The sequence below is a fragment of the Somniosus microcephalus genome, chromosome 19, assembly GCF_052327205.1.
Source record: "Somniosus microcephalus isolate GS21.2 chromosome 19, FLI_Smic_1.0, whole genome shotgun sequence".
In the NCBI taxonomy this organism is placed as follows: Eukaryota; Metazoa; Chordata; class Chondrichthyes; order Squaliformes; family Somniosidae; genus Somniosus; species Somniosus microcephalus.
Window position 1 is genome coordinate 38387026 of NC_141005.1, and position 26229 is coordinate 38413254.

At 40.7% G+C, this 26229-nt stretch overlaps 1 protein-coding gene across 3 annotated transcripts in view; it reads left to right on the forward strand.

Annotated features, from left to right (window-relative positions):
- The first annotated feature begins 291 nt into the window (after positions 1-291).
- rnf34a (ring finger protein 34a) overlaps positions 292-26229 on the forward strand; it is a 40807-nt gene continuing 14869 nt past the window's right edge. Inside the window, exons 1-4 of one of the 3 annotated variants that reach the window (XM_085961622.1) lie at positions 297-490; positions 8477-8695; positions 15606-15995; positions 25941-26003. In XM_085961622.1, the coding sequence (XP_085817748.1) occupies positions 332-490; positions 8477-8695; positions 15606-15995; positions 25941-26003 (831 nt within the window). In that variant the 5' untranslated portion in view covers positions 297-331. Of the gene's footprint in view, positions 491-8476; positions 8696-15605; positions 15996-25940; positions 26004-26229 lie in introns of all 3 variants that reach the window. The other 2 variants (XM_085961623.1, XM_085961624.1) reach the window with 2 other exon arrangements.

A 26229-nucleotide genomic window follows, 5' to 3' on the forward strand; every position in this document is an offset into this window, starting at 1 on the left:
GTTTTAGGATAGCCAGTTTCATTTTGTTGTCTGTGTGTTTAATCCTCCCCTCCCCTCCTTCTTTCTCACTCTCCCCGCTCCGACCTGCTGACCTTTTCCAGGCAAGCAGCAAGCTGACAGAAAACGACTGGCTCTCGGATATGTGCTGCAGGCTGCGGCTCGGGTGGGGGCGGGGTAGTCAGGCTCGGCCCCCAAACGCCCTGCGCGCGTCACTCAGTGTAATAATGCACCGAGCTCTGCGCGGGGGGCGGGGAAACTACACATCACAATCACTCGACCAACTCGTCACCTCCTGTGCGCTGCGCCTCTCGCTGCCGATTGGTTAGTGCGAATGTCAATCAGGCGGGGGCGGGTTCCGAGCCGAGGCTGCAGCGCGAGAGCGGTTGTCCGTTTGACGGACTTTGCGCTCAAGCCCCGAGCCCTCTGCCACCAGCAGGCTGGACATGTTGCTGTAGTTTCGGGACGTGGAGTCAGAACAACTGTCATGAAGGTACTCGTCTGGTTTGATGTTTCAGGAGCCGCCGTCTGGCTGCGGTGGCTGGCGGTTCTTGCAGTAATGGAGCTGCCCCTCGATCGGGACACTAATTACTGTCGCGGGCAACTGTGCGCAGATAATAATAGTTGGAAACACGGCGCGAAAGACTTGATGCAGTTTTGAAGCAGCTTTTCCCCGTTTGAGGAAAATCCAGCAGCATCTTCGTTGCTGAAAGTAGCGGAATAGGCGGAGAAAATGCGAGTGGGCAAGAAAATATAATCCTCTTGTTTTCTGTGAAAATACAGGGAGTGATACAGGCGTGTATTGATGGTAGTGGTTCTATTTTAATTTTGAAATTGGATTGCAGCACAAGTATGAAAGTGAAGCGTATTATTTATTGTGTAATTACCAGGGACAGCACCAAAGGGAGGGAGGGGTGTCTTTACCGTCTGTGTTAGGCCTGGGCTCTGGTTTCCTATAGAGGCCGTGAGTGTCGCGGAAGGAATTGTAAAAATGTTAAAAGCCTTCCAGCGGCAATCCCTGGGCATTTTGACAGATCTTTCCGGGCTAGTGTTTGCTGTGCTTGATGCTAGAATAAAGATGTGTAGGGGGAGAAGGAAGAGGAGAATGCCCGATTTCGGAATGTCTGTGGTGATCAGTAATTACTAGCAGTTATGCTTATGTGGAAAAGATTTATTGACAACCTTAGTTATTTGGTTGTGCTCATGGCATTCAAAATAGATCAATTTTGGTGTTCCCATTGTTTAAGTTGATGCGATGTGAACATTATTCAAGTCCACTACAACGCAATTGCTATCTTAGTAAAATACACCTATAAGGGGCCTTTAAAAAATTTTGCTGGTCAATTATGCGTAATTGAAATCCTAGTGACAATATTGCTATTGCGTAAATCTTGCAACTAATCAAAAATGTTTTAAATGGAGGAAGTGTATCAATAGAACGTATATAGTACAATCTGTTTGTGTATAGTATTTAGATTATATTGGCGTTTCCCAAACTGTTTATTGCTGTGCCCCTCCCCTTTCCAAATTCATACCCCCAGCCTTGCCACCCTCTTTTTAAGAAACCATGAGGGCGAAATTAGTCTTCAACAGTCGCGGAAACGGGCTGACGATTTTCAATCAGCCCATTTTGCGCTACTGGAGAAGATCAATTTCACTCCCTGTATTTTCACATAAAACAAGAGGATTATATTTTCTTGGCTAACATAACTTACATTTATATAGTGCCTTTAACGTAATGAAATATCCCAAGGTGCTTTACAGAAGCGTAATCAGCCAAAAATTGGCACCAGGCCAAAGGAGGACACATTAGGTCAGATGACCAAAAGCTTGGTCAAAGAGGTAGTGATGTGCCTTCAATAACCACAAAACTAGAAGTTATAGACTTTAACAAGTTGGCTTTTAATCACTAAGATCAGAGCTAACATCTCAACACACTGACTGGCTCACAGGAATGAGTCATACAGATCCTGAGATCTTTAAGTAAGAGAAGTCAGGGGCGGAACCAAGAGCCAAGACCTGGAACCTTCCAGGTTAGTCAGGAAAGAGGAAGTGAAACTATACACCGTGTGGGGGAGGGTAATATACATGAGTGCAAAACGAATACAGGCAAGACAAACAGATTTCATTACAGGTAGGTTTTAAGGAAATGACTAAATGTTGATTCAGAGTCGATCGAAAAAATGCGGCACTCCTCCTTGAGTTTTCAGAATCTTGCCAAAACTTTACTACAAGACAACCATCACCAATGTTCCCGCTAAGCTGCGTGGCCGCACAGTCATCTGCAATGTCCCGCACAGGCTGCTCACCGGCTTTTACATTGTAGCTACTACGCATGTGCAAAAATTTGAATGGGCGGTTTACGCGGGACATTGGCCATCACACTTCTTCAATTATCTTCACCTGTCCTTTCAGTTGAAAGAGCTTCTGTTTGGAAAAAAAAATCTCAGTACAGTAAACTCTTTCGTATCCAGCACTGACGGGACCGGGATGGTGCCGGTTGATTAAAAATTCTGGATAACAGAGAAGTAGGCAATTTTTAACACACAAAAAATAAAAACCAGTGACTAGACCACCGCAGGAAACTCGGACTCGGAAAAACAAAAAATGGATGGATTCGGCAAGATTACCGGTTATCTATTTTGCCGGTTATTAAAGAATTCCGGTTGATTAGGTGCCGTTTAAACAAGAGTTTACTGTATATCATTGAGGACAGGATGTTTGGTCTCCAGGTGGCATTTGAGTTTGCTTGATTTCTTCCAATCCTGAACAACAACTTGAGCACAAACAACTCATTGCGGACGACAGTTTTTGTCAGAAGCAGTACATGTGAATCCAAAGTCCAAGAAGGAAGGAACTTTTGCCTGGCTATACTTGTTCCTTCCACAGGATCAACATCCTCAACTTTATGCTTCAAAAGGCTTCGTTCCTTCACAGTTATTGAACACCAAATATCACAGTAACGACAGTGATATAGCGCGCTGGGGTGTTTGGAACACTAATTTGAAATGGCAGATCAGTGCAGTATCTCTATTCATGCAAGGAGCAGCTATTCTGGTAGCAAACTGAAAAAACACTGCTCACCTGGTGGGTGCTTGCAACTGCCACCAATGCAACCTCATCCCACCTTCCTGCTCTACTATGGTAGACAATCAAAAGTCTGAATTTCTATAAATTTTAAAGAAACTGAGCAAAATTAAATTTAAATGCAAAGTAAAACACCATTAACAGTTCTGATTGGTCCAACTTCAGCTTCTAGAAATCAGTGAAAATTCAAACATCCTGCACTGTGCTGAGATCACCCTATGCAAGGCTACATCGATGTATACTTTTTATTCAAATGTAATCTTAAATTTGCTTAGGTTCTTTAAAATTTAAAGAAATTTAGACTTTTGATGAATATCCTGAACATCAGTGGCTCTCCTTGGCCAACCTGTCCTCTGCGCTGAAGGACCAGTTAATATGTTTTTAGTTAGTGTTGGTTGAGAAAGGATGCCTGGACTCCCCTCTGCTCTTACTTGAATAGTGCCATGGAATCTTTTACATCCGCCTGAACAGGCAGATAGGGCTTCAGTTTAACGGCCTGGAATTTGTGGTAAGTGGTGAAGCAAAGGCGTTCGCCGCTGGCCCCAAAGAAAGCTGCCCACAAAGATCCTGCGATCTCTGTGGTGAGAAGTTTGCCTTTTTTGATGCGCAAGTGATTTCAGTGTAATATAATGGAGAATCCCTAGAGCGCTCTGTTGTGATGTCAACAAGTTGTCTAAGCAGCCAATCACAATGCAAAACTCTCTCAGACAGGAAACCAGGAAGTGAAGAAGCTGATTTTACTCAGACTTTTAAAAAATGTTAGAGAGCAAAACAAAGATTGGGGCTCTCAAATGGAGAAAAGGTAAACCTGAAATAAATATGAACAAACTTTAAAAAAAATATTAATTTTCTTAAGTTGTAATTTTTATCATAATGTTAAAACCCCAGTTACACCTAATCCAACAAGACCTAACTTTTAATGGGGTATTTAACAGCAATATTACTGCGTAAAATCCCAAGTTTTCGTCAGTTTCACTGCTTGCTGGCTGGGGGGGAGGGGCACAGTGCAACCAGTGTCTGAGCAGTGAATGACTGACCGCAACATAGAAACACAGAAGATAGGAGCAGGAGTAGGCCATTTGGCCCCTCGAGCCTGCTCCGCCATTCAATGCGATCATGGCTGATCATCCAAATTCAGTACCCTGTCCCTACTTTCTCCCCATACCCCTTGATCCCTTTAGCCTTAAGAAATATATCCAACTCCTTCTTGAATATATTTAATGAACTGGCCTCCACTGCCTTCTGTGGTAGAGAGTTCCACAGGTTCACTACTCTCTGGGTGAAGAAATTCCTCCTAATTTCTGTCCTAAATGGCCTACCCTTTATCCTTAGACTGTGTCCCCTGGTTCTGGACTCCCCGACCATCGGGAACATCCTTCCTGCATCTAGTCTGTCCAGACCTGTCAGAATTTTATACGTTTCAATGAGATCACCTCTCATTCTTCTAAACTCCAGCGAGTACAAGTCCAATCGACCCAATCTCTCCTCATACATCATTCCTGCCATCCCAGGTATCAGCCTGGTGAATCTTCGCTGAACTCCTTCCATGGCAAGAACATCCTTCCTCAGATAAGGCGACCAAAACTGCACACAATACTCAAGATGTGGTCTCACCAAGGCCCTGTACAACTGCAGCAAGACCTCCTTGTTCCTGTACTCAAACCCTCTCGCTACGAAGGCCAACATACCATTTGCCTTCTTAACCGCCTGCTGCACCTGCATGCTTACCTTCAGCGACTGGTGCACAAGGACACTCGGGTCTCGTTGCACTTCCCCTTCTCCCAATCTATTGCCATTTAGATAATAATCTGCCTTCCTGTTTTTGCCTCCAAAGTGGATAACCTCACATTTATCCACGTTATATTGCATCTGCCATGTTTCTGCCCAATCACCCAACATGTCCAAATCATCCTGGAGTTTCTCGACATCCTCCTCACAGCACACCCAGCTTTGTGTCGTCTGCAAATTTGGAGATACTACATCTCGTTCCCTTGTCCAGATCATTTATATATATTGTGAATAGCTGGGGTCCAAGGACCGATCCCTGCGGTACCCCACTAGTCACTGCCTGCCATTCGGAAAAAGACCCGTTTATTCCAACTCTTTGCTTTCTGTCTGCCAACCAGTTCTCTATCCAAGTCAATACCTTGTCCCCAATCTCATGTGCCTTAACTTTACGCGCTAATCTCTTATGTGGGACCTTATCGAAGGCCTTCTGAAAGTCCAGATACACCACATCCATTGGTTCTCCCTTATTTATTTTACCAGTTAGATCATCAAAAAATTCCAGTAGATTAGTCAAGCACGATCTACCTTTTGTGAATCCATGTTGACTTTGTCCGATCCTGTCACTGTTTTCCAAGTGCTCTGCTATTACATCTTTTATAATGGACTCTAGCATTTTCCCCACTACCGATGTCAGGCTTACCGGTCTGTAATTCCCCGTTTTCTCTCTACCACCTTTTTTGAATAGTAGGGTAACATTAGCTACCCTCCAATCCATGGGTACTGTTCCAGATCCCATCGAATGTTGGAAGATGATCAGCAATGCATCTACTATTTCTAGGGCCACTTCCTTAAGTACCCTTGGATGTAGATTATCAGGCCCTGGGGATTTATCGGCCTTCAGTCCCATCAATTTCTCTAACACCATTTCCCTACAAATACTGATTTCTTTCAGTTCCACCCTTTCATCAGACCCTATGTTCCCTGGCATCTCTGGGAGGTTATTTGTGTCCTCCTTTGTGAAGACAGAACCAAAATATGTATTTAGTTGGTCGGCCATTTCTTTGTTCCCCATTATAAATTCCCGATTCTGACTGCAAGGGACCTACACTTGACTTCACCAATCTTTTTCTCTTCACACATATCTATAAAAGCTTTTACAGTCAGTTTTAATGTTCCCTGCAAGCTTACTCTCTCATTCTATTTTCCCCTTCTTAATTAATCCCTTTGTCCTCCTTTTGTTGAATCCTAAACTGCTCCCAATTTATATGTCCTCTCCTTGGATCTTATGCTATCCCTAATTTCCCTTGTTAGCCACGGTTGGGTCACCTTTTTTGTTTTATTTTTATGCCAAACTGGGATGAATGTTAAAAAGGGCGCCAGACTTCAGGATTACTGCGTTTAGATGCGCATGTGCTACATCTTGAAGTTGTGGTCAGTTTCAAAGGGGTAATAACAGCGAATGCTGTTCGTACCCACCGCAAATTCTGATCCAATGTCTCATCTGAAAGACAGCACTTCTTCAGTAGAGTATTGATACCTCAGTCTAGATTATGTGCTGAAGAGCTGGAGTGGGTTTGTAATTCAAATGTTTAAGTTCAAAATCTTTTAAATATCTTGAAGGCTATTGTAAAATTATGAAATGGCTCTTCCTGTCAATAAATTATGAAGCTTATGGATAGTGTATTAACCTTTTTTCAATAGTGAGCAAGTGTGAACCTACAAATCACTAAAACTTAGAGGAAATGCTGAACATGAATTAGGAGGATGTAGGAAGTCATAAATGGGCATTGACGATTTAAAGGTAATTTTTTGAGGGGACATTTGGCTAATTTTAAGTGCAAGTGATTTTGATTTCAATACAGGATCTCATCCTGGCAGATGTACTTTGTACCTGGAGATTATGGAACAGCAGAATTGTAGTTGTACTGTAGAATACAGTTACTATTGGGACTGCTCCTCTGAGTTTAGCAAAAATAATCTGGGCCTCTGCTGACCTCTTCACCCCCCAGCTTGAATCTGACTAGCTACATCAGGATGCAGTTTGGGGTGGGCAGCTCACCGGTTCTATTTAAATGAGACCTCAAAATAGCTCCAGTCTCTTCGCTGCCAGAGCAGCCCATCGCCCACATAGAGTTAAAATCAAACCCCTTGCATTTCTTTCCCACTGTTTGTTTAAGCATTGAATGCCGATGATCTCATCAGGGAGAGCAGGCTGAGAGGGGTAAGTGAACCCAACGGTCTGAGAGGGAGCTGAATTAATGGACCATGGGGGGGGTTTGAGAACAGGAATGGGAGTTTTGAAGTGCATGCTCGGTGGGGATGGAAGGGAGACGGAGGTAGCTCACGTCTCCTTCTCGGACTGTGGTGGGAGCCATCGTGGAGCATTACCCTTGTGGAGAGCCTCTCTCTCCTCCTTTAAGACACTCCTTAAAACCTACCTCTTTGATCAAGCTTTTGGCCACCTCCTAATATCTCATTATGTGGCTCGGTGTCAAATTTTGTTTGATAACGCTCCTGTGAAGTGTCTTGAGGTATTTTGCTACGGTAAAGATGCTATATAAATGCAAGTAGTTGTTGTTGTATGCTTTAACACAGTACTGCCCAGTAGATATTTCTGACTAGCCACAGGAGTGGCTACGGCACACCGTTTCAGCCACATGCACTAATTTTAGTAGAAAATGCCTTGCATACACTCACACAATACAGGTAATTGTACTTCATGTGTATATTTACTGAACAAACATCTACCACCATTCAATAACTAAGGAAGTAAAGCACTCGCAATGATCATACTCTCCTTTTCACTGTAGTATTTTACTTAACAATCGCACATAAAGATTAAAATGCACATGCATACACCGTGCAAATAAGTATAAAGATCACATGGCCAACAATGGCATCTACTACTAATTTTTAATTTACTAATCAGATATGCAACATACCCTCTCAACCATCAACACCAAAAATGCATTGCTGTCTGTGGGATCTTCCTTTGTGCAAATTTGCTGCCACATTTGCCTACATAACACTAACTGCACTTCAAAAGTAATTACGTAATTGGCTATGAAACACTTGAACCATTTCGAAGACACAATGACTTGCTATATAAATCAATTCTTTTTCTCTATCTAGTCAGCCAGCCAGTCAATAAGCTGACTGTCCTCTCAGGAGCAGAAATCTGCACCCAGTTGAACTAAAGATATATGGGGATAACTCACACAGGGAAAAATTACACAAACTTAAAACCTTTTCATTCTTAATATTGCAGGTTTTTGTTTGCTTTCTTACCAAGTTTGCTTTTCTAATTTTTTCAGTCTGTAACGTCTCCAATTTCAGTAACATGCTGCCCACATTATGTATCAATGCTTTCTGTGCCTTCCTTTTATTTCATCTCTGAACTGCAGTACATAGCCTGAAAATATTGACCACTGAGAGTAGGGTAATATAATGTTAATTGGAAAATACTGTGTTGAATTTGTAAAATGTTGTTTCACTTTTTGTGTCTCCATTATTATCTCTGTAATGATGTAAATGCACTAAACTATCTCTTCTAATTTTTTTTTTTAAGAATTGGGCAGTTTGTTGACCAATACTCTATGAACGTTTGTTCTTAGGCAAACAATGTACTTCAGTAAAATTGTGTGAATTTGTGTCTGTTTTGTAGGCTGGGGCCACATCAATGTGGGCTTCATGTTGTGGTCTGCTGAATGAAGTAATGGGTACTGGAACAGTGCGTGGCCAGCAACCTGGGTTCAGCGGAGGTGCGGGGCCATTCAGATTTGCCCACAGCACAGGGTATTCTTCATATCCATCCCCGACGCCTGAAGTCCCAAATTTAGTCTGTAAAGGTTGTGGGCAGGCCTTTTCTCTCTTTAGGAAGAAGGTGAGTTGGGTAATATTTTTATTGGCCTAGAAATTCGGGTCTCCACTGGTGAGTACGCACGGGGTACTCACCCGTAAGCCCAATGGATGTGCCGGTTTTGTGCATGCACGGGAAACTGGCACTTCCGTTCCCCTGAAAGAAGGGGTTCAGTGGTCGAACGCGTGCACAGGAGAGGCAGCGTGTGCGCATTGAAATTACGTTTTTTTTTACAGGTTTTCCCGGGAGGGTAAGTCTCCAGGAGTTACACTTTTAAAAAGCAGGCATAAGGCCTGCTTTTTACAAGGTAAGTGGTGAATTAATTAAAATTAAAACATTTTTTCCACAGGTTTATTATTTTTAAATACTTTAAAGAAAGGTAAGTTTATTTTTAGCCCCGTTAGAAAATGTAATTAATTTTTTCAAAAATTTAAATTAATGGCCCAGAAATTCGGGTCGGGGGCTTCCCGCGGGTATAAGCCCCCGACCTGCACTTACCTACCGCGCCGGCCGTTGAGCTGTGGGCCCGCGTGGAATTCCGATCCTGGGCCTGCTCCAACTGCCGGCGCGCAGTGCTTGCGTATCCCAGGGGCGCAGTTAGTTTGATGCGTCCCCTGGGATCACGTGGGCCAAGGAGAGCCAATGGTAGCAGGGAATGCTTCATTCATAAGTTTGACAGGAAGGGTTGTCAAACTTATAAATACTATAAGCCCCAAAACATCACTAAATCTTCAAATAAATTTTTAAAAACATCACATTTTTTAAATAAACTATAAATTACATGAAATAACTATTTTAAACAATAATTTAAATTTTTGAACAAAGTAATTTTATTTTCTAACGGGGCTAAAAATAAACTTACCTTTCTTTAAAGTATTTCAAAATAATAAACCTGTGGAAAAAATGTTTTAATTTTAATTAATTCACCACTTACCTTGTAAAAAGCAGGCCTTGCGACTGCTTTTTACATGTCTAACTTCTGGAGACTTACCTTCCCAGGAAAACCTGCAAAAAAAATGTAAGTTCGATGTGCACGCGCTGCCTCTCCTGCGCAGCGTTCGACCTCTGTACCCCTTCTTTCAGGGGAATGGAAGTGCCGGTTTTCCGCGCATGCACAGTGCATGCAGGAAACCGGCACTTCCATTGGGCTTACGGGTGAGTACCCCATGCGTACTCGCCCGTGGAGACCTGAATTTCTGGGCCAATATTGTTTAAAATAGTTATTTCATGTAATTTATAGTTTATTTTAAAAATGTGATGGTTTTTAAAAATTTATTTGAAGATTTAGTGATGTTTTGGGGCTTATAGTATTTATAAGTTTGACAGGTCTTCCTGTCAAACTTATGAATGAAGCATTCCCTGCTACCATTGGCTGCCCATGGCCCACGTGATCCCAGGGGACGCATCGAACTAACTGCGCCCCTGGGATACGCAAGCACTGCGCACCGGCAGTTGGAGCAGGCCCAGGATCGGAATACCACGCGGGCCCACAGCTCAACAGCCAGTGCGGTAGGTAAGTGCAGGTCGGGGGCTTGCACCCATGGGAAGCCCCCGACCGAAATTTCTGGGCCATTGTATTTGCTGTACATCTAATTTAGTATCCCTGCATTGAGGGGTGAGAGAAAGGATAGTGTTTGAGTAAAAAGCTGGATTAACAAAAGGTCATCTGCAAGTTGTATGCAATAGAAAATGTAGTGGACTGTATGTCTCCTGCATATACAGTAAAATGCTTCAGTATCTAAATTCTTCCCGTCCTATGTGATACCAGTGAAATAAAATCTGTTCAGGGTTATCATTAACGGTTTTGTGACAGGCTGCATTAGTACTTTGCCAGATTTAATTTTTTTTTTTAGCAGTTTGAATTTCATTGAAAACTATGATTAACACAAAAGCTTGTATTTATGTTGAGTATTTAACATAGAACTTGGGTCTAAAAACATCCATTTGTTATTGGTAAACAAAATGGTGAAAAAGTAATTAAGGAAATGCATATTCAAAATTAAATAAAATCAAATACATTTTTAATATACAAACCAAACAATCACAGTAATTTTGATCCAAATCATAGCGCTTAGAAAATTTATGCAATCCTTGTAGTTCTCTGCTGTCACAGCTAGGCTGGCTGTAAGTCATAATATCTTGTTTTTCTGCTGGTTCTAAGAATGTTTTGATAGACTACTCGAGTCAAATTCCTTCTACGGTTAAATGTTTTAACTCCGATACCTGCTAGGAGCCGAGCTGTGCTCTCTCATTGTATTTATTGATAATTATCTAGTCAGTGTAGAAAATACATAGTTCTGGGGACCCAAATAAAGCAGAACTCCTCGTGATTAATGACAATACACAATGAACAATAGCACAATTTAACAGCAAAGTAATTTACATGACATTAGACATTACATTTTGTCCTTCCTTTGCTGTTTGTCTCCTATTTGAGGCTCTGCATCATTCTATGCAAGAGAACCAATTAGACAATATCAAACATACTTGCAAATCAAAATGTAGTGTTACAGGTATGTACTTTTTCTCGTCAGTTTTCCCCTACAATTCTGAGGGCATTAATTTCTTCCTGGGGTATAATTTCACCTGCACCAAGCAAGCACTGGAACTTCACTTAAGTGGCTATCTTTAACGTGTTCGCAAGCTATTTTTAAAAATATTCGTTTATGGGATGTGAGTGTCGCTGGCAAGGCCAGCATTTATTGCCCATCCCTAATTGCCCTTGAGAAGGTGGTGGTGAGCTGCCTTCTTGAACTGCTGCAGTCCGTGTGGTGGAGGTACTCACCTTCTTTATTGAATCACTGAAGCATTATAGCTGACATCAATCCTGTGATCACCAAATGTCCACACATCGACATTTCCAGCAGGGATTGCTGGATAGTGATCAGGAGCAGGAACCCTGGTTGATCAGGAATGAAAAAGCCATTAAACTATTATATTAACTGATTGAAATATCGTGCTAAAGCTAAAGAAACAGCAAATGACCAGCTACAACACATACTTGCACTTTAATTAATAAAACACACCAAAGAACTTCACAGAGGTGAAAAAATAACTGGTTACTGAGCAGTGATGGCAGAAGGGTTAGATGTCTAAGCAATTGCAACTTGGAGATATTATAGATTCAATTTAGAACATATTTACGGAGAGCTATAAAGCTGTTGTGCCAATTTGAATGCAATACAACAATCAAATTCTTGATCTGCCATTAATTTTTTATGTTAAATTTTAATCATTATTGGGTTAAAAGAAACCTATCTTGATTGGGCAGAGATTAACGGCATTTACTGAAATTTAAGTCTACAGGACATTCTGCCGTTAAAAAAGGTGTTTTTACTGGTGGGCTAGATTGGTAATATACCCTAATGTACCTCAATGCTTTATAAATAACTAGTAGTCACCTACTCAATGCATGAAAAGATTAACAAAACCTAGCATCTCTTAACATTTAGAACAGGTCAGTTATTTTAAGTATACGTGGTAACTAAGATTACAGTTTTCCTATTAGTTTAAAAAAAAACAAAGCAGCATCCACTGATTAAAAAAATTAGCGCCTGTTTGGTGTTAACTGGAAAGAAAGATCCGCAAACTTGATATGTTGCATACATTTTGCTAGATTCAGTTGAATACAGTGTCTAGTTCAGAACAATTAACTCAGGTTATATCGGAGCTCTTGATTAGAGTGGAAGTGCATCTGCACCCACTTTGTTCTAGCAGACAATAGAAACATAGAAGATAGGAGCAGGAGTAGGCCATTCGGCCCTGCTCCACCATTCAATGAGATCATGGCTGATCATCCAAATTCAGTACCCTGTCCCTGCCTTCTCCCCATATCCCTTGATCCCTTTAGCCTCAAGAAATATATCCAACTCTTTCTTGAATATATTTAATGAACTGGCCTCCACCGCCCTCTGGCAGAGAATTCCACAGGTTCACCACTCTCTGGGTGAAGAAATTCCTCCTCATTTCAGTCCTAACTGGTTTACCCCTTATCCTTCGACTATGACCCCTGGTTCTGGACTCCCCAGCCATCAGAAACATCCTTTCTGCATCTAGTCTGTCCAGACCTGACAGAATTTTATAGGTTTCGATGAGATCCCCTCTCAATCTTCTAAACTCCAGTGAGTATAAGCCCAATCGACACAATCTCTCCTCATACGTCATTCCTGCCATCCCAGGTATCAGCCTGGTGAATCTTCGCTGCACTCCCTCCATGGCAAGAACGTCCTTCCTCAGGTAAGGTGACCAAAACTGCACACAATACTCAAGGTGCGGTCTCACCAAGGCCCTGTACAACTGCAGCAAGACATCCTTGTTCTTGTACTCGAACCCTCTTGCTACGAAGGCCAACATACCATTTGCCTTCTTAACCGCCTGCTGCACCTGCATGCTTACCTTCAGCGACTGGTGCACAAGAACACCCAGGTCTCTTTGCACTTCCCCTTCTCCCAATCTATTGCCATTCAAATAATAATCTGCCTTCCTGTTTTTGCCACCAAAGTGGATAACCTCACATTTATCCACATTATAGTGCATTTGCCATGTTTCTGCCCAATCACCCAACCTGTCCAAATCGTACTGGAGTTTCATGACATCTTCCTCACAGCATACCCTCCCACCCAGCTTTGTGTCGTCTGCAAATTTGGAGATATTACATCCAATTCCCTCGTCCAGATCATTAATATATATTGTGAACAGCTGGGGTCCTAGGACCAATCCCTGCGGTACCCCACTAGTCACTGCCTGCCACTCGGAAAACGACCCGTTTATTCCAACTCTTTGCTTTCTGTCCGCCAACCAGTTCTCTATCCAAGTCAATACCTTGCCCCCAATCCCATGTGCCTTAATTTTGCACGCTAATCTCTTATGTGGGACCTTATCGAAAGCCTTTTGAAAGTCCAAATACACCACATCCACTGGTTCTCCCTTATCTATTTTACCAGTTACATCCTCAAAAAATTCCAGTAGATTAGTCAAGCATGATTTACCTTTTGTAAATCCATGTTGACTTTGTCCGATCCTGTCACTGTTTTCCAAGTGCTCTGCTATTACATCTTTTATAATAGACTCTAGCATTTTCCCCACTACCGATATCAGGCTTACCGGTCTATAATTCCCCGCTTTTTCTCTGCCACCTTTTTTGAATAGTGGGGTAACATTAGCTACCCTCCAATCCATGGGTACTGTTCCACAGTCTATCGAGTTCTGGAAGATGACCAGCAATGTATCTACTATTTCTAGGGCCACTTCCTTAAGTACCCTGGGATGTAGATTATCAGGCCCTGGGGATTTATCGGCCTTCAGTCCCATCAATTTTCCTAACACCATTTCCCTACAAATACTGATTTCTTTCAGTTCCACCCTTTCATCAGACCCTATGTTCCGCGGTATTTCTGGGAGGTTATTTGTGTCCTCCTTTGTGAAGACAGAACCAAGATATGTATTTAGTTGGTCTGCCATTTCACAATAGACACAACCCTTCATGCATTGGCTGGTATAATTTGTTTTCAAAATGTTATGTTGTCATGGATAGTGTCATAGTAAGTCACTTGGAAAAAATTTAATAGAATTTTGTTGTGGCTACAAAACAGAATCAACCAGCTCCTGATTTCTATCCAGCAATCTCAACTGGGAAGTGCAAATGTGTGGACATCTGCTGAATGAAAGATTGGTCCAGGCTGTGATGGTCAAGTAGCTTGCTGGTCAAGTAGCTTGCTGTCTTGACTCTCAAATGAATGGCCATTTGAATGAGGTACAAAAATGTGGAACCATATCACAACATGACTCACTGTTCAAGGAAGGATGGGGGGAAAGGTGGAGAGGGGGAATAAAATGTTGACTACTTTGGATATGGTATTGGTAAATTACCTTTCTGCTTCTGTAACAAAAGTTCCAAGATTACAGAATGTTGAGGAACTACAGTTCCTCAAAATTCTTAACTGTTTTGGAAAATAAACTTGAAACCTTAACATAACATTACATGCTGAATGAGATCCGATGGAATTGGCTCTCCACCTGCCAACAGTTTTGAGTTGTATCTCATTTAGATTTTTTTTTGAGGGGATTACAGTTTCTTTCAGTGCTTTTAAATACAGTTCCCCTTTCTATTGGTCCAGTCTGTGCCTTTCTAGTGTTGTGCTCACTAACAGCAAATCCTGGAAAAAATTCACAAAATAATGCTGTATAGGTAAGCTTAATAGTTTTCTTATAAATGTTGTAAATGTCCTTGTGTTACAAACATTATTTCCAGTCCTAAGTTTGTCAGCTAGTGAGAATTCAAACAGCAGCTGAAGGATAGTCAGAGAATATATTTATAGTAATTTCACTAGTTCACCTTTTGATTTTTACTATTGGTAGCTCAATAATTTTAATTGAAAGTTTTTTTGAAATTATTGGTTGGTAGTTTTCATTTCCACTTGTTATGTGCCACTTTGTATATGTTCTATATTTCTATAATTATGTTGTCACTGTTTCCTAGATGTTTCTCTATTCTTACATTACTTGCTTCATTTCCTCAAAGGAGACCTAGCACTGCCTCCTTTGAGTACATAGAGAAAGGAACATCTAACAATCATTAAGGCTCATGGATTTGAAGTTATTGTAGAAAAATGGACAACTACAGAATTCAATCCCAAAAATGATGTAATACAATTTGGCATATTCAATCACCATAAATAAGTCATCCAAATCATGATACATTGTACATTATATGGCAATAACACTGCATTGTTATAAAATAGATTACTCACTGACCAGTGGAAACATTTTTCCTTATTTACCTTAAAAAATCTTTCTAATTTTGAACATCTCTCAGAGCTCCTCTTAGCCGTAATTTAGGGGAGATTTGTTTTGAAGTCGTACTGAAGTTACTTCACTATGAAGAGCCCAGCTGGTGAAGCCCACTGTCTAAAAGTATTTATCTTTTGTTTACCAGTACATATGTAAGGATTGCAAGAAGAATTTCTGTTCATTCTGTTCAGTGATGCAAGAAAGTCTACGAAGATGCTACACATGCCAAGTGCTACAACAAACTTCCTTCCAGCGTAATGAGCTCATGAAATTAAAAGTGAAAGATCTACGTCAGTATCTTAGCTTAAGAAACATACCCATAGACACTTGTCGTGAAAAGGAGGACTTGGTACAGCTTGTATTGAGCCATCATGATTCAGGTGCTGATGGTGTAGACACGGAGAGTATGCGCTCATCGAGATCACAGAGTTCACAATTTTATACTAACCCTACTGCCGCCTCATCAGCAGCACCACCTTCTCAGGGGATTTCCTCCAATCAAAGACACAGCTCAGGAACTCCAAACATGCAACAGGTACATTATAACTTTTCAAATACATTGAATTTTGTTCCTGGCGATTGGAGAAAGAGACAACTGCTACAGTTTTTACAAAACCTTTCAGAATGGAGTTATTTGTGTTTTTAAAAATGTATCTTAATTTGTAGAAGTTCAGTAATTTTTTAGCATTTGAGAGTATACAATCCAGAATGTTAGTAATAAAATGTTTCTGCACCAATGGCATTCTTTGAATTCATTGGAACAGTTTTCCAAAACATGAATGCACATTGCCTTCAAAACCTTGAAGAGCACATTCTCTTTCTTTTTTAGCCTACAGAGTTTGACAAAATCAAATGTAGATATCCCTCGTGCATTTTGTCGAAGTACTCACTATCCCAATGTTCCATGCAAAATATACGTAAAAATACAAATGTTTTCAGAGGTGAAAGTTTCCAGTGAAATTAGTCATCTGTTTTGGCTAAATTGTTTTCAGAACTCCTTGAGCATTGCTATTAAGAAAGAAAGAAAGACAGACTTAAATTTATAACGCGCCTTTCACGACCACCGGACGTCTCAAAGTGCTTTACAGCTAATGAAGTACTTTTAGAGTGTAGTCACTGTTGTAATGTGGGATACGCGGCAGCTAATTTGCGCACAGCAAGCCCCGACAAACAGCAATGTGATAATGACCAGATAATCTGTTTTTGTTATGTTGATTGAGGGATAAATATTGGCCAGGACACCGGGGATAACTCCCTGCTCCTCTTCGAAATAGTGCCTTGGGATCTTTTACGCCCACCTGAGAGAGCAGACGGGCCTCGGTTTAACGTCTCATCTGAAAGACGGCACCTCTGACAGTGCAGCACTTCCTCAGCACAGCACTGGAGTGTCAGCCTAGCTTTATGTGCTCAATTCCCTGCAGCGGGACTTGAACCCACAATTCTGACTCAGAGGCGAGTGTGCTACCCACTGAGCCACAGCTGGGTATGAAGCTGAATAGATAAAATAATGGTGAATACACTATCATGTCACTTTTGCTGAAGTAAGGTGATCTGGGTAATGTTTTGATACTGTCTGCAATAGGAAAGAGGGAGGGGAAGAAAAAGAGGTGTTGACATTGGAAATGATTTCATGGTAAGGATGTGTTGTATACAATTGCGGTCTGAAATGTTAGAAATTGTTTTGAAGAATTAAAAACAAATCAGCTGAGGGATATCATAACTGGATATCAGTATGTACTTTCAATTTTCTGAGAAATATTTAAAACTGTCAGGTGGTCCCTGGGATTGTTGATTAGAAAATAGCTAAGTTAATGAATATCAGAAGAAGAAAAATCTTACCTATATAGGGGCAGGCTCCATTGTAAATAGTGTAACATAGAATCTACAGCAAAGGAACAGGCCATTCAGCCGAACTTGTTTTATGCCAGTACTTGTAGTTCACACAAGCCTCCTCCCACTCTAATGACCTTTTCCCACCCTGCCCCGTATCCCTCTATTCCTTTCTCCCTCAGGCATGAAGTGTCCCCTTAAATGCAACAATGCTATATGTTTCCACCACTCCATGTGGCATCAAGTTCCATATTCTCGCCGCTCTTTGTGTAAAGAAATTACTCCTAAATTCTTTATTTGACCTGTTAGTGGTGCTATTATATTTATGCTCCCTTGTTCTGGACTCTCCAGACTTTCCAAACAGTTTCTCCACATCCATCCTATTGAACTTCTCCACAATTTTGAAGACCTCTCTCTGGTCTCCTCTTGGGCCATTATCTTTTGTAAAAGAGAAGACTCCGCCTGCTCAATATTTCCGGATAGTTGCATCCTCTCAATTCTGGCAACATCCTTGTAAAGGTGGTCCAGTCCTCCTTGTTCCTTTTGCTGTAATTTTCTCCTTTTTGTCCTAACCTTTCCTTTGCTTGTATTTTTTCTTCCAACCTATCTTTCAGGGGATTGGACAAAACAGTCCAGCGTTAGATTGAGATTTTTTTTTTTTTAAGTCCATGCTTACAGTAAGTAGGAGCTTTTGGAAGATGTTTCCCCACAGAGAAACATCATATGAATTCCTAGAAATTCCTACCTATTTAGTGGAAACAACTTGGGGTTGTCAGTTATATTAGCTTAATTTCATTTTGTGAAACCATTGTTAATTGCTGTAGAGCTAAATGTAAGCCCATGCATGCATTTAATGTCATGTGAGCAGGTTTTACTTAGTCTATACAAAGTGAGTTTTAAGACCTAACCAGAAAAAAATATTTTGAAACGCATGAGCTGAAACAACAGCAGACAGACATCCTGTACCTGTTGTGTTCACTATGACTATTTCCACTCCTCTGTTTTTGCTGACCTCCAAGCAGCCTTTGTAACTGAAAGTGAAGAATGTCTACTTGCCTTTACAGGTGCTTTTACATGATTAAATGAGTACCATTGACTGTCAATGTGCAGATCTAGTGCAATCGATGGCACTCGCAGGTGTATGCTCAATGGCAGATCAGGAGACCCATTGCCATTGGAACAATAGCCTGATTCTGTGGCCTGCTAATTTTATTGAGCTAGTTCAATGTATCATGATGCAAGTTAGTATCATGAAGTGAACACACTGATGCATAGGACTAGCACAGCATCAAATTTCCTAGCATATCTGCTGCATGATTAAATATTCCCAGGTCTGGTCTCCAGGCATGCATGGAGATGGGAACAAAGCTACAGAATATACGTAGGAAAGCAGGGCATGTCAGTTGCTTTGGTATTTCTTTACCTGTACCCAATTTTCCTCGACCTTGAAGATAAAAGTGCCTAGTTATGATCTGTTCCACTCTGTGGCCAATAAATGGGCTGCATTTTTGTTTTTTTTCCCTCAGCTTTGAGTGCTTTAATTTGCATCTTCCAGTTGTGACATGAAGGCAATCACCACCTCAAAGATACAAATCTTCACCTCAAAATGATGCAGGTTTTTTTCCTTTTGATATTGTATTAATCTAAAAGAGAAATGCATCAAACAGATTAATTTTGAAAACGGTGTTATAGTTGCTTATGAGAGCTGTTACACTTGGATCCTGCATATGGGTCTTTAAATTGATGCATATGAAGCCTACAGGACCATCAGAGTATAGTGCAGCATCTCTACGTATCTCTCTGATTATTAATGCCGTACCTCTGTACTGTACACTGGCTGTTGTCCTTGCATGTGTAATATCATTCTTATCATCTGTTATGTTAGCAGTGACTATCAATTTAGTATTTTTGTATTTTGATTTGTGGTCCTATTACAAGTGCTTTCTTGTTTCGAAGAAAAAGAAAGCACTCTGTGAAGGAGAATGCACCACCATTGGGCTTAGTGCTGAAATATTAAAGAATCATCTTTTTTAGGATGATCTCAAAATAAGCAATATCCAACTAAGAGGCAGGGTTCTGCCTCCAGATATTTGCCTTGCAGTCATCCTTCTTGTTAGTTGAAGCTGCAATTTTTGGAAACACAATTGTTCGTTCTCCCTTTCCTGACTGCCTTTAAAGGTGGCCTTGTGGAGTGTGATTGAACTCCATGTCTTAGTCACTCAACATTCTTACCTCATTTGGCAGGACTGACTAGTAATTAAATTCTTGTTCAAAATGATGCCTAAACTGTCAGAGTATCATACTGTCTCTTTTCCACTGCACAAAATTGTTGAACAGACTATAATGTAAAGAGCTCTCTGTTACATGTACACAAAATGAAAAGGATTACAAGATGCTCTGAGCTCTTTCCGAAAGAAATAAATCTTTCAGTCAACCAAAGGATGACATCCATTAGTAAGCTAAAAAGCTACCAGCTGATAGAAAGATTTCTTTGGCAAGACTCTACCCAAAAGTAGTTTGTGGGTTTTCTGCTCTACGTTTATTCAGTACTATAAGCCAACAAATCGTCATTTAATCCTCTAATTTGTACAGCTAGAAGTTTGTAGAAAATTGCCTTTGTGATTATAATTTCCTTGGCAGCGTGTATATACTTGCATTAGTTTTGTCTTTTTCCTCTGCACATGCAGATTCTATAGTCTAATACCCATTCCTCCTTAAGGTGGTTTTGTAGTTCAGTCTAATTTATTTATTCTAGCTTCTTTCTTGAATTACACAGATGTATATTGGAATGAAATATTCCATGTCTTTTATTCTGGGACACTTTTGATGTTGCATAAGGATAAGCCAGTTGGTTGCTGTTTCCTTTATTCTAATGGGTCTTGTCCTTTTCCAGTCAGAGGCCACTTTACTTGACTGGTTGCTGGCTGATTTGTATCCCTTTGGAATAACTGCAAAGAATCTTGTCTGCTCTTCAATCTATGCTATTTCAAGGCTGTAACCTGCATCTTTAAGGTAAATTTGTCAAAAGGCAGTGTTACTTTTTCTGGTTGTTCCTGAAGCCTGTTTCTTGGAATGATTATTTTAGTAGGTACTATTTTGAGTGAGAGTGTGGAGTGTGTGTGTGTGTGTGTGTGTGTGTGCACATATGTTGATGATTCACTTGTAGGGAAAAAAACTAATGACTGCCAATTCTCTGGAGGAGCCTCTGCAGCTGTAAACAAGTGTAATCCCATACTCCTTTCTGGGCAAAACAGTTCAGTCACCCATGTTGAAAAAGGAACTTTGCAGTAACCTTGGAATGGTTGACAGATGTCAGTATCATAAGTGAAAACATTAAGGATTGTCTGTGGCACTTCAGTTGGCCAGAATTCCTATACAGTCCCCACCACTTAAAATGGGCAGTAGCTTATATCGGCCAAAAAGGGATAATCATTATTCATTTACATTGTCAATTTCAAAGTTGTCGGTTACCGCGTCTTGAGTGCTTCGTTTATTTTGGGCAGAATTAGCTATGCTTACTTGACGTTAAGGTGCGCTGAATGTTAAAATAAAATTACCATCCCTATATTGTAGCAGTAATACTAATTAAGAAGTTGTATCAGCAAAGAAATCACTTGCCTATTCACCTTTGCAACAAAAAAAGGAGACAGGTTTTAGGAGCTTAAATCTGGCGGTTTTGTGAAGATGCCCGTCTCCCCTATTGCCCAGTTATATCCCGGGATACAGACACGCGTTACACAGACTCGAGCTACTGGCTAGTACTGTAGTTACAGGGAGTGAGCCCCAAAATGAGGATTTGGAACATATTGAGATTCATGGTCAGGGACAGTAAAATCTGTTTATAAATTTCCTGAAGTTTTTTGTGTTTCCTGTAATATCCGAGAGAGAAAAATTGTATCAGAGCAGGGGTTTGATTCAGTTTGTTTCTCACTGTTTGTTTTCTCAATTGTATGCCATGCTACCTCACCTGTCCCAATGTTTCCTTCTTTGGCTCTGTCAATTTTTGTCTGATTACCCTCCTGTGACGTGCCTTGGAAGTTTTACAATGTTAAAGATGCTATATAAATGCAAGTTATTATTGTTATGTTAACTAACCTTGTAATGTAAGAACATTAGATGAGCCCGCTATACTGGCCATCTCGTTCGCACAAACGCACCTGCTATAAATGGTGGGGAGTATATAAACTTGTATTTTTTAATCCATATTGCCCCTAGCCCGGTTTGCAGTGGAAAATTTATTACTTGTCTTGGATTTACCCAGAATAAAGTCTCCAGTGTAAATGAGACTCTAGGGACTTTACACACACACACTCAAATAAATGCATCTGAATATTTTGGTGCAGAAAATGAATTTGCAGCAGGAGACACCTCCATAGAGAAAGTACAGTATATAAAGAGATTCTGTAGAATTTGCATGCAGATGCACAAGCCTATAATGGGATTCAACATGGAGGCTTACTTTATTGGAAATATTTACAGGGCCTGTGTAAAGTGCTGAATAAACTAGTGGTGGCGCACCCATTTTAGTCAGCAAATCGTCTCTCTAGAATGTTTCTGTAATGCTCAAATAACTTTATTAAATTTCAAGAAATTACCTTCTCGGCTAAAGTGAAAACTAAACGTCACTTAGTAAGTAAGAATATGAAAATTCAATGCATTATACCTCTTAACTGACTTTAATTTTCTCCTTTATTTTCATTAAAGTGCATTGCTTGACAAAACCACAGAGTATCAAAGCCTAATATAATGGCCTGTATTTTCCGATCGGAGGCTTCCTGCGTGCGGAGGCCTCCAATCTGGAAAAAATCGACGCCCTTACCTGAAGGCTCCGGAGGTCCGGACATTTCCGCTCCTGGGCCTCTCCTGGTGCGCACGCACAGAGGCCCAGGTATCCCAGGGGCGCAGGCAGTTCGCAAGCATCCCTGGGATCATGTGGACCATGGGGAACCAATCAAAGAAGGGAATCCCACTTCACACTTTTGACAGGTCTCTCAGCTTAGACCTGTCAAAAGTATGAATGGGGATCACTCAAAAAACACACTAAAACATTAAATAAATGTTTAAAAAAATCACGTTTTTAAAATTAGTTAAAGTTACATTAAATTATATTTTAAACAAAAATTTTTTGAAACAATAATTAAAGCTTTTTATGGGGCTAAAAATAAACTTACCTTTTATAAATGTGAAAAAAAATTTTTTTTTACTTTTTTAAACTCTTTCACTAAAGTCAAGTGTCTTTGAAGAAAACCTAAACTCCTTCTCCACATGCTGTATAATCAATATTAATTATTTCTATTACCAGGCGTAAGATTTTTAAAGGTTTCAGCGGGCAGAGGTTCTGCAGAAAGCAGAACTCTCCACCCGCAGAGGCCCTTCTCCCGGGCAGGCGCAGGATCTGTCAAGAGGATTCTTGACAGATCGGAAGTGCCAGTTTTCAGCGCATGCGCTTCGCATGCCTGAAACTGGGCGAGGTCCCTACGGGTGTGTACACAGCTTGTACACACCCGTAGGGATCGGAAAATACGGGTAATAGTGACTGAGATAATCAGTCAGTCCGGTGATGACGACTGCAGCAAAGCCTATGAACAATTCATGTTGTTACATCAGGTGTTGCAGATACTGCTTTTGCCATTTTTAATTGCAGTGATAAAGTTTAACAGTTGGTTAAATCATTTGTTTTGTTTGTGTGCAGTTCTTTTAGATGTAGGAAACTGAAAATATCTGTCCATTTTATAACGGAAATGTTTCCTGGGCATAAATTGCTATGCAGTTGTAAGTGCTGCAGAGAGACATACACAAATGGTGGTCAAAATTTTTTGTTCTATGATGGAAAAATAGCTGTATGAGCAGACATTTTGTAAAAAAAAACTCCATTGCAGGGCGTGAATGGAAATTGGATTTCAGTATTCCTGATATGTAGGGTTTGGAATATTTATGACATGATCACAAGTAATTTTCTTTTACAAATCAGAGGTAATCTCTGCAGCAGTTGTACATGGTGAAATGAGACCAACAGAAATCATTGGATGTGCATGTCTGATTCCTACAATTCAATGAAGTTGTAATTCTAACTCGTGCTTCCCTTTTGTGTGGGGAGGTTTCTTTGTGAGATTACAATTTCAAGCGTGCACTTCATCTATTGGTGACCTGTTTAATGCAATGTTTTGTCTATGCAGAACATTTGAATAATAATGTTTTCAGATATGTCTGACTGTCAAGGCATTGGTATTTCTAGTGGGAGGAGAGATTTTAAGTTTTTCTGTGCAAGGTGTCCTACCACATGAAGGGTTTGTGGCCAACTCCAACGTTCAGTCCTTATACCATTTGTTAATGGCAAATAAGGGTAGAACAGCATTATGCTCACTTGTGCCTCAAGTCTGCTCCAATTAAGATTGGGAAGTGAATACAATATACTGTTCTGGCCATTCTGTGTGGCTGTATCATGATGGTTCAGTTGTGATGGTTAGAGCAGGACATCAGCTGAAGCAAGGAAAATTACATCATTTCACAGTTTGTGAACACTAGAGTAACTGTGAACTTTATCTTGTGCAGGCACTGTTTGAATGGTGATGAATATTTAAATTCGGTAGTCAGCGGCATGTACTATATACATAAGAATTTACAATGCACCCCGATTTAAAGTTGTGTTTTCTAATATATTTGGAGAACCTAAAAACCTACAAGATGATGTAATTTATGCACCAGATTTTATAGTGCATCAGAATCCAGAGAAACCATGGGCAAGGCTTCTCTCCCCCCTCCCCCTCCCGGCTCAGTACAGGTAGACTACCCTTTATCCGAACTTCCGAAAACCGAAACCCTCTAAAAACCGAAGGTTTTTTCGTTCAGCATAAGTCGTGCGCACGACGCCGACCCCCCACCCTTTCGGATAAGGGATAGTGTATCCTTTATCCGCACTTCCGAAAACTGAAATCCTCTGAAAACCGAAAGGTTTCGTTCAGCGTAAAGTCGTGCGCACGACGCCGACCCCCACCCCCGAAAAATTTCCCAGTCTTATAAAATACCTTCTGCAATCCGAAATTTTCCGAAAACCGAAACACGGCTGGTCCCGAGGTTTTCGGATAAAGGATAGTCTACCTGTACTACAAATATATATTCATCACATTTTAGGTCTCAAAGGACTTAATTTTCTGCAGAGGGCCTGTGGAACTGTTCATTATGATGTCCTATTTCACCCTGGAGAGAACCACCTTGCTTCTATTAGATAGTATGGTTGAGATTAGGAACTCATAATGTGAGAAACTGGAAAATAACCCATGTCCATGTATTTTATTGTGCAGTGTGTCTTGGTGCCTTATCTGAATGTGAGTAATTTCTCGTTCCTTGTACAGTATTTGGTGTTTCATATGTACATATTTTGTTACATGATGAGGAATTCTAGTGAAATTGCACTGATCCCAAAAATGAACCAATATTGATTAACAATTTCCAAGTGGTGTTAACAGCAATCTGAGAATAACTCATCTGCCTGTCTTTGTGGTGATATTAGATCAGTACATGTCTATTCTGCTGGCGTGCTTATACTGCATGTACTAGTTTGATACAGTTAGTCATGTGAGCTGACAGCACAGATTTATACTGCCAAAGCCACATCGCGCTCTGATCAGGTAAAATAAAGTTCTGCTCACCATTTTCAAGATATCAGTTAAATGTTGATGTCTGGGCATTTATCTCATTGCTAATGCTACAAAGTTTAAAATCAAGTTTTAAAAGTTCCTGGAACTTCTAAAATTTGCTTCACAGCAATTGCAGTTATGTTGAAGTGTTGCGAGACTGCCTCCTCAAACTGCTCTTTCATCACTTGCCAGAATTCATTTACGGTGACTTAACTCCCCGGTTATACTATAGTTTTTGTTAGGAATTAATGAGAAAACTGCAGAGTCACTGGGCCAGAAAGTTAGCATGCAGGAACAACAAGCAATTAGGAAGGCAAATGGCATGTTGGCCTTTATTGCAAAGGGGTTGGAGTACAAGAGTAAGGAAGTCTTTCCACAATTGTGCAGGGATTTGGTGAGACCACACCTGGGATACTGTGCACAGTTTTGGTGGTCTTATCTGAGAAAGGACATACATGCCTTAGAGGTGATGCAATGAAAGTTCACTAGATTGATCCCTGGGATGAGAGGGTTTGTCCTATAAGGAGAGATTGACCCTATACTCTGGAGTTTAGAAGAATGAGAAGTGATCTCATTGAAACATAAGATTCTGAGGGGGATTGACAGGGTAGATGCTGAGAGGTTGTTTCCTCTGGCTGGGGAGTCTGGAACTAGGGGTCATTTATGACTGAGATAAGGAGCAAGTTCTTCACTCAGAGGGTTGTGAATCTTTGGAATTCTCTACCCCAAAGGGCAGCGGATGCTGAGTTAGTTGAGTATATTCAAGGCTGAGATTAATAGATTTTTGGACTCTAGGGAAATCAAGGGATATGGGGATCGGGCGGGAAAGTGGAGTTGAGGTCGAAGATCAGCCATGATCTTATTGAATGGCAGAGCAGGCTCGAGGGGCCGTAGGGCCGACTCCTGCTACTAATTCTTATGTTTCTGTATTCTCTCTGGAAGTACCTTTTGGAGTTACTGGAATATATGCTTATTTAATTTCTTATCCACATTATTTTTAATTTTTTAAACAGGGGAGAGAAGATACAGCATTTCCAATGAATAGAGGATCTGAATCACAACACAATCAGGAATATGTAAGTGTTACATTTTTGGGTTTCACAATAGGTATTCTACTGTGGTTCAGCATCAATGACCACTTCCATAAGTGGACTTTGCGTTCCCTACAATCCAAACTATGTCTGTAGCTGCCCAATATCTAGGTAAACAGTAGCGAGACACAGGGATCGAAGAGAGAACTCTTGCCACTGTACACTGGCTTACTGGAATGTATCACATACTGCCTCATGATTTCCCTCTTTT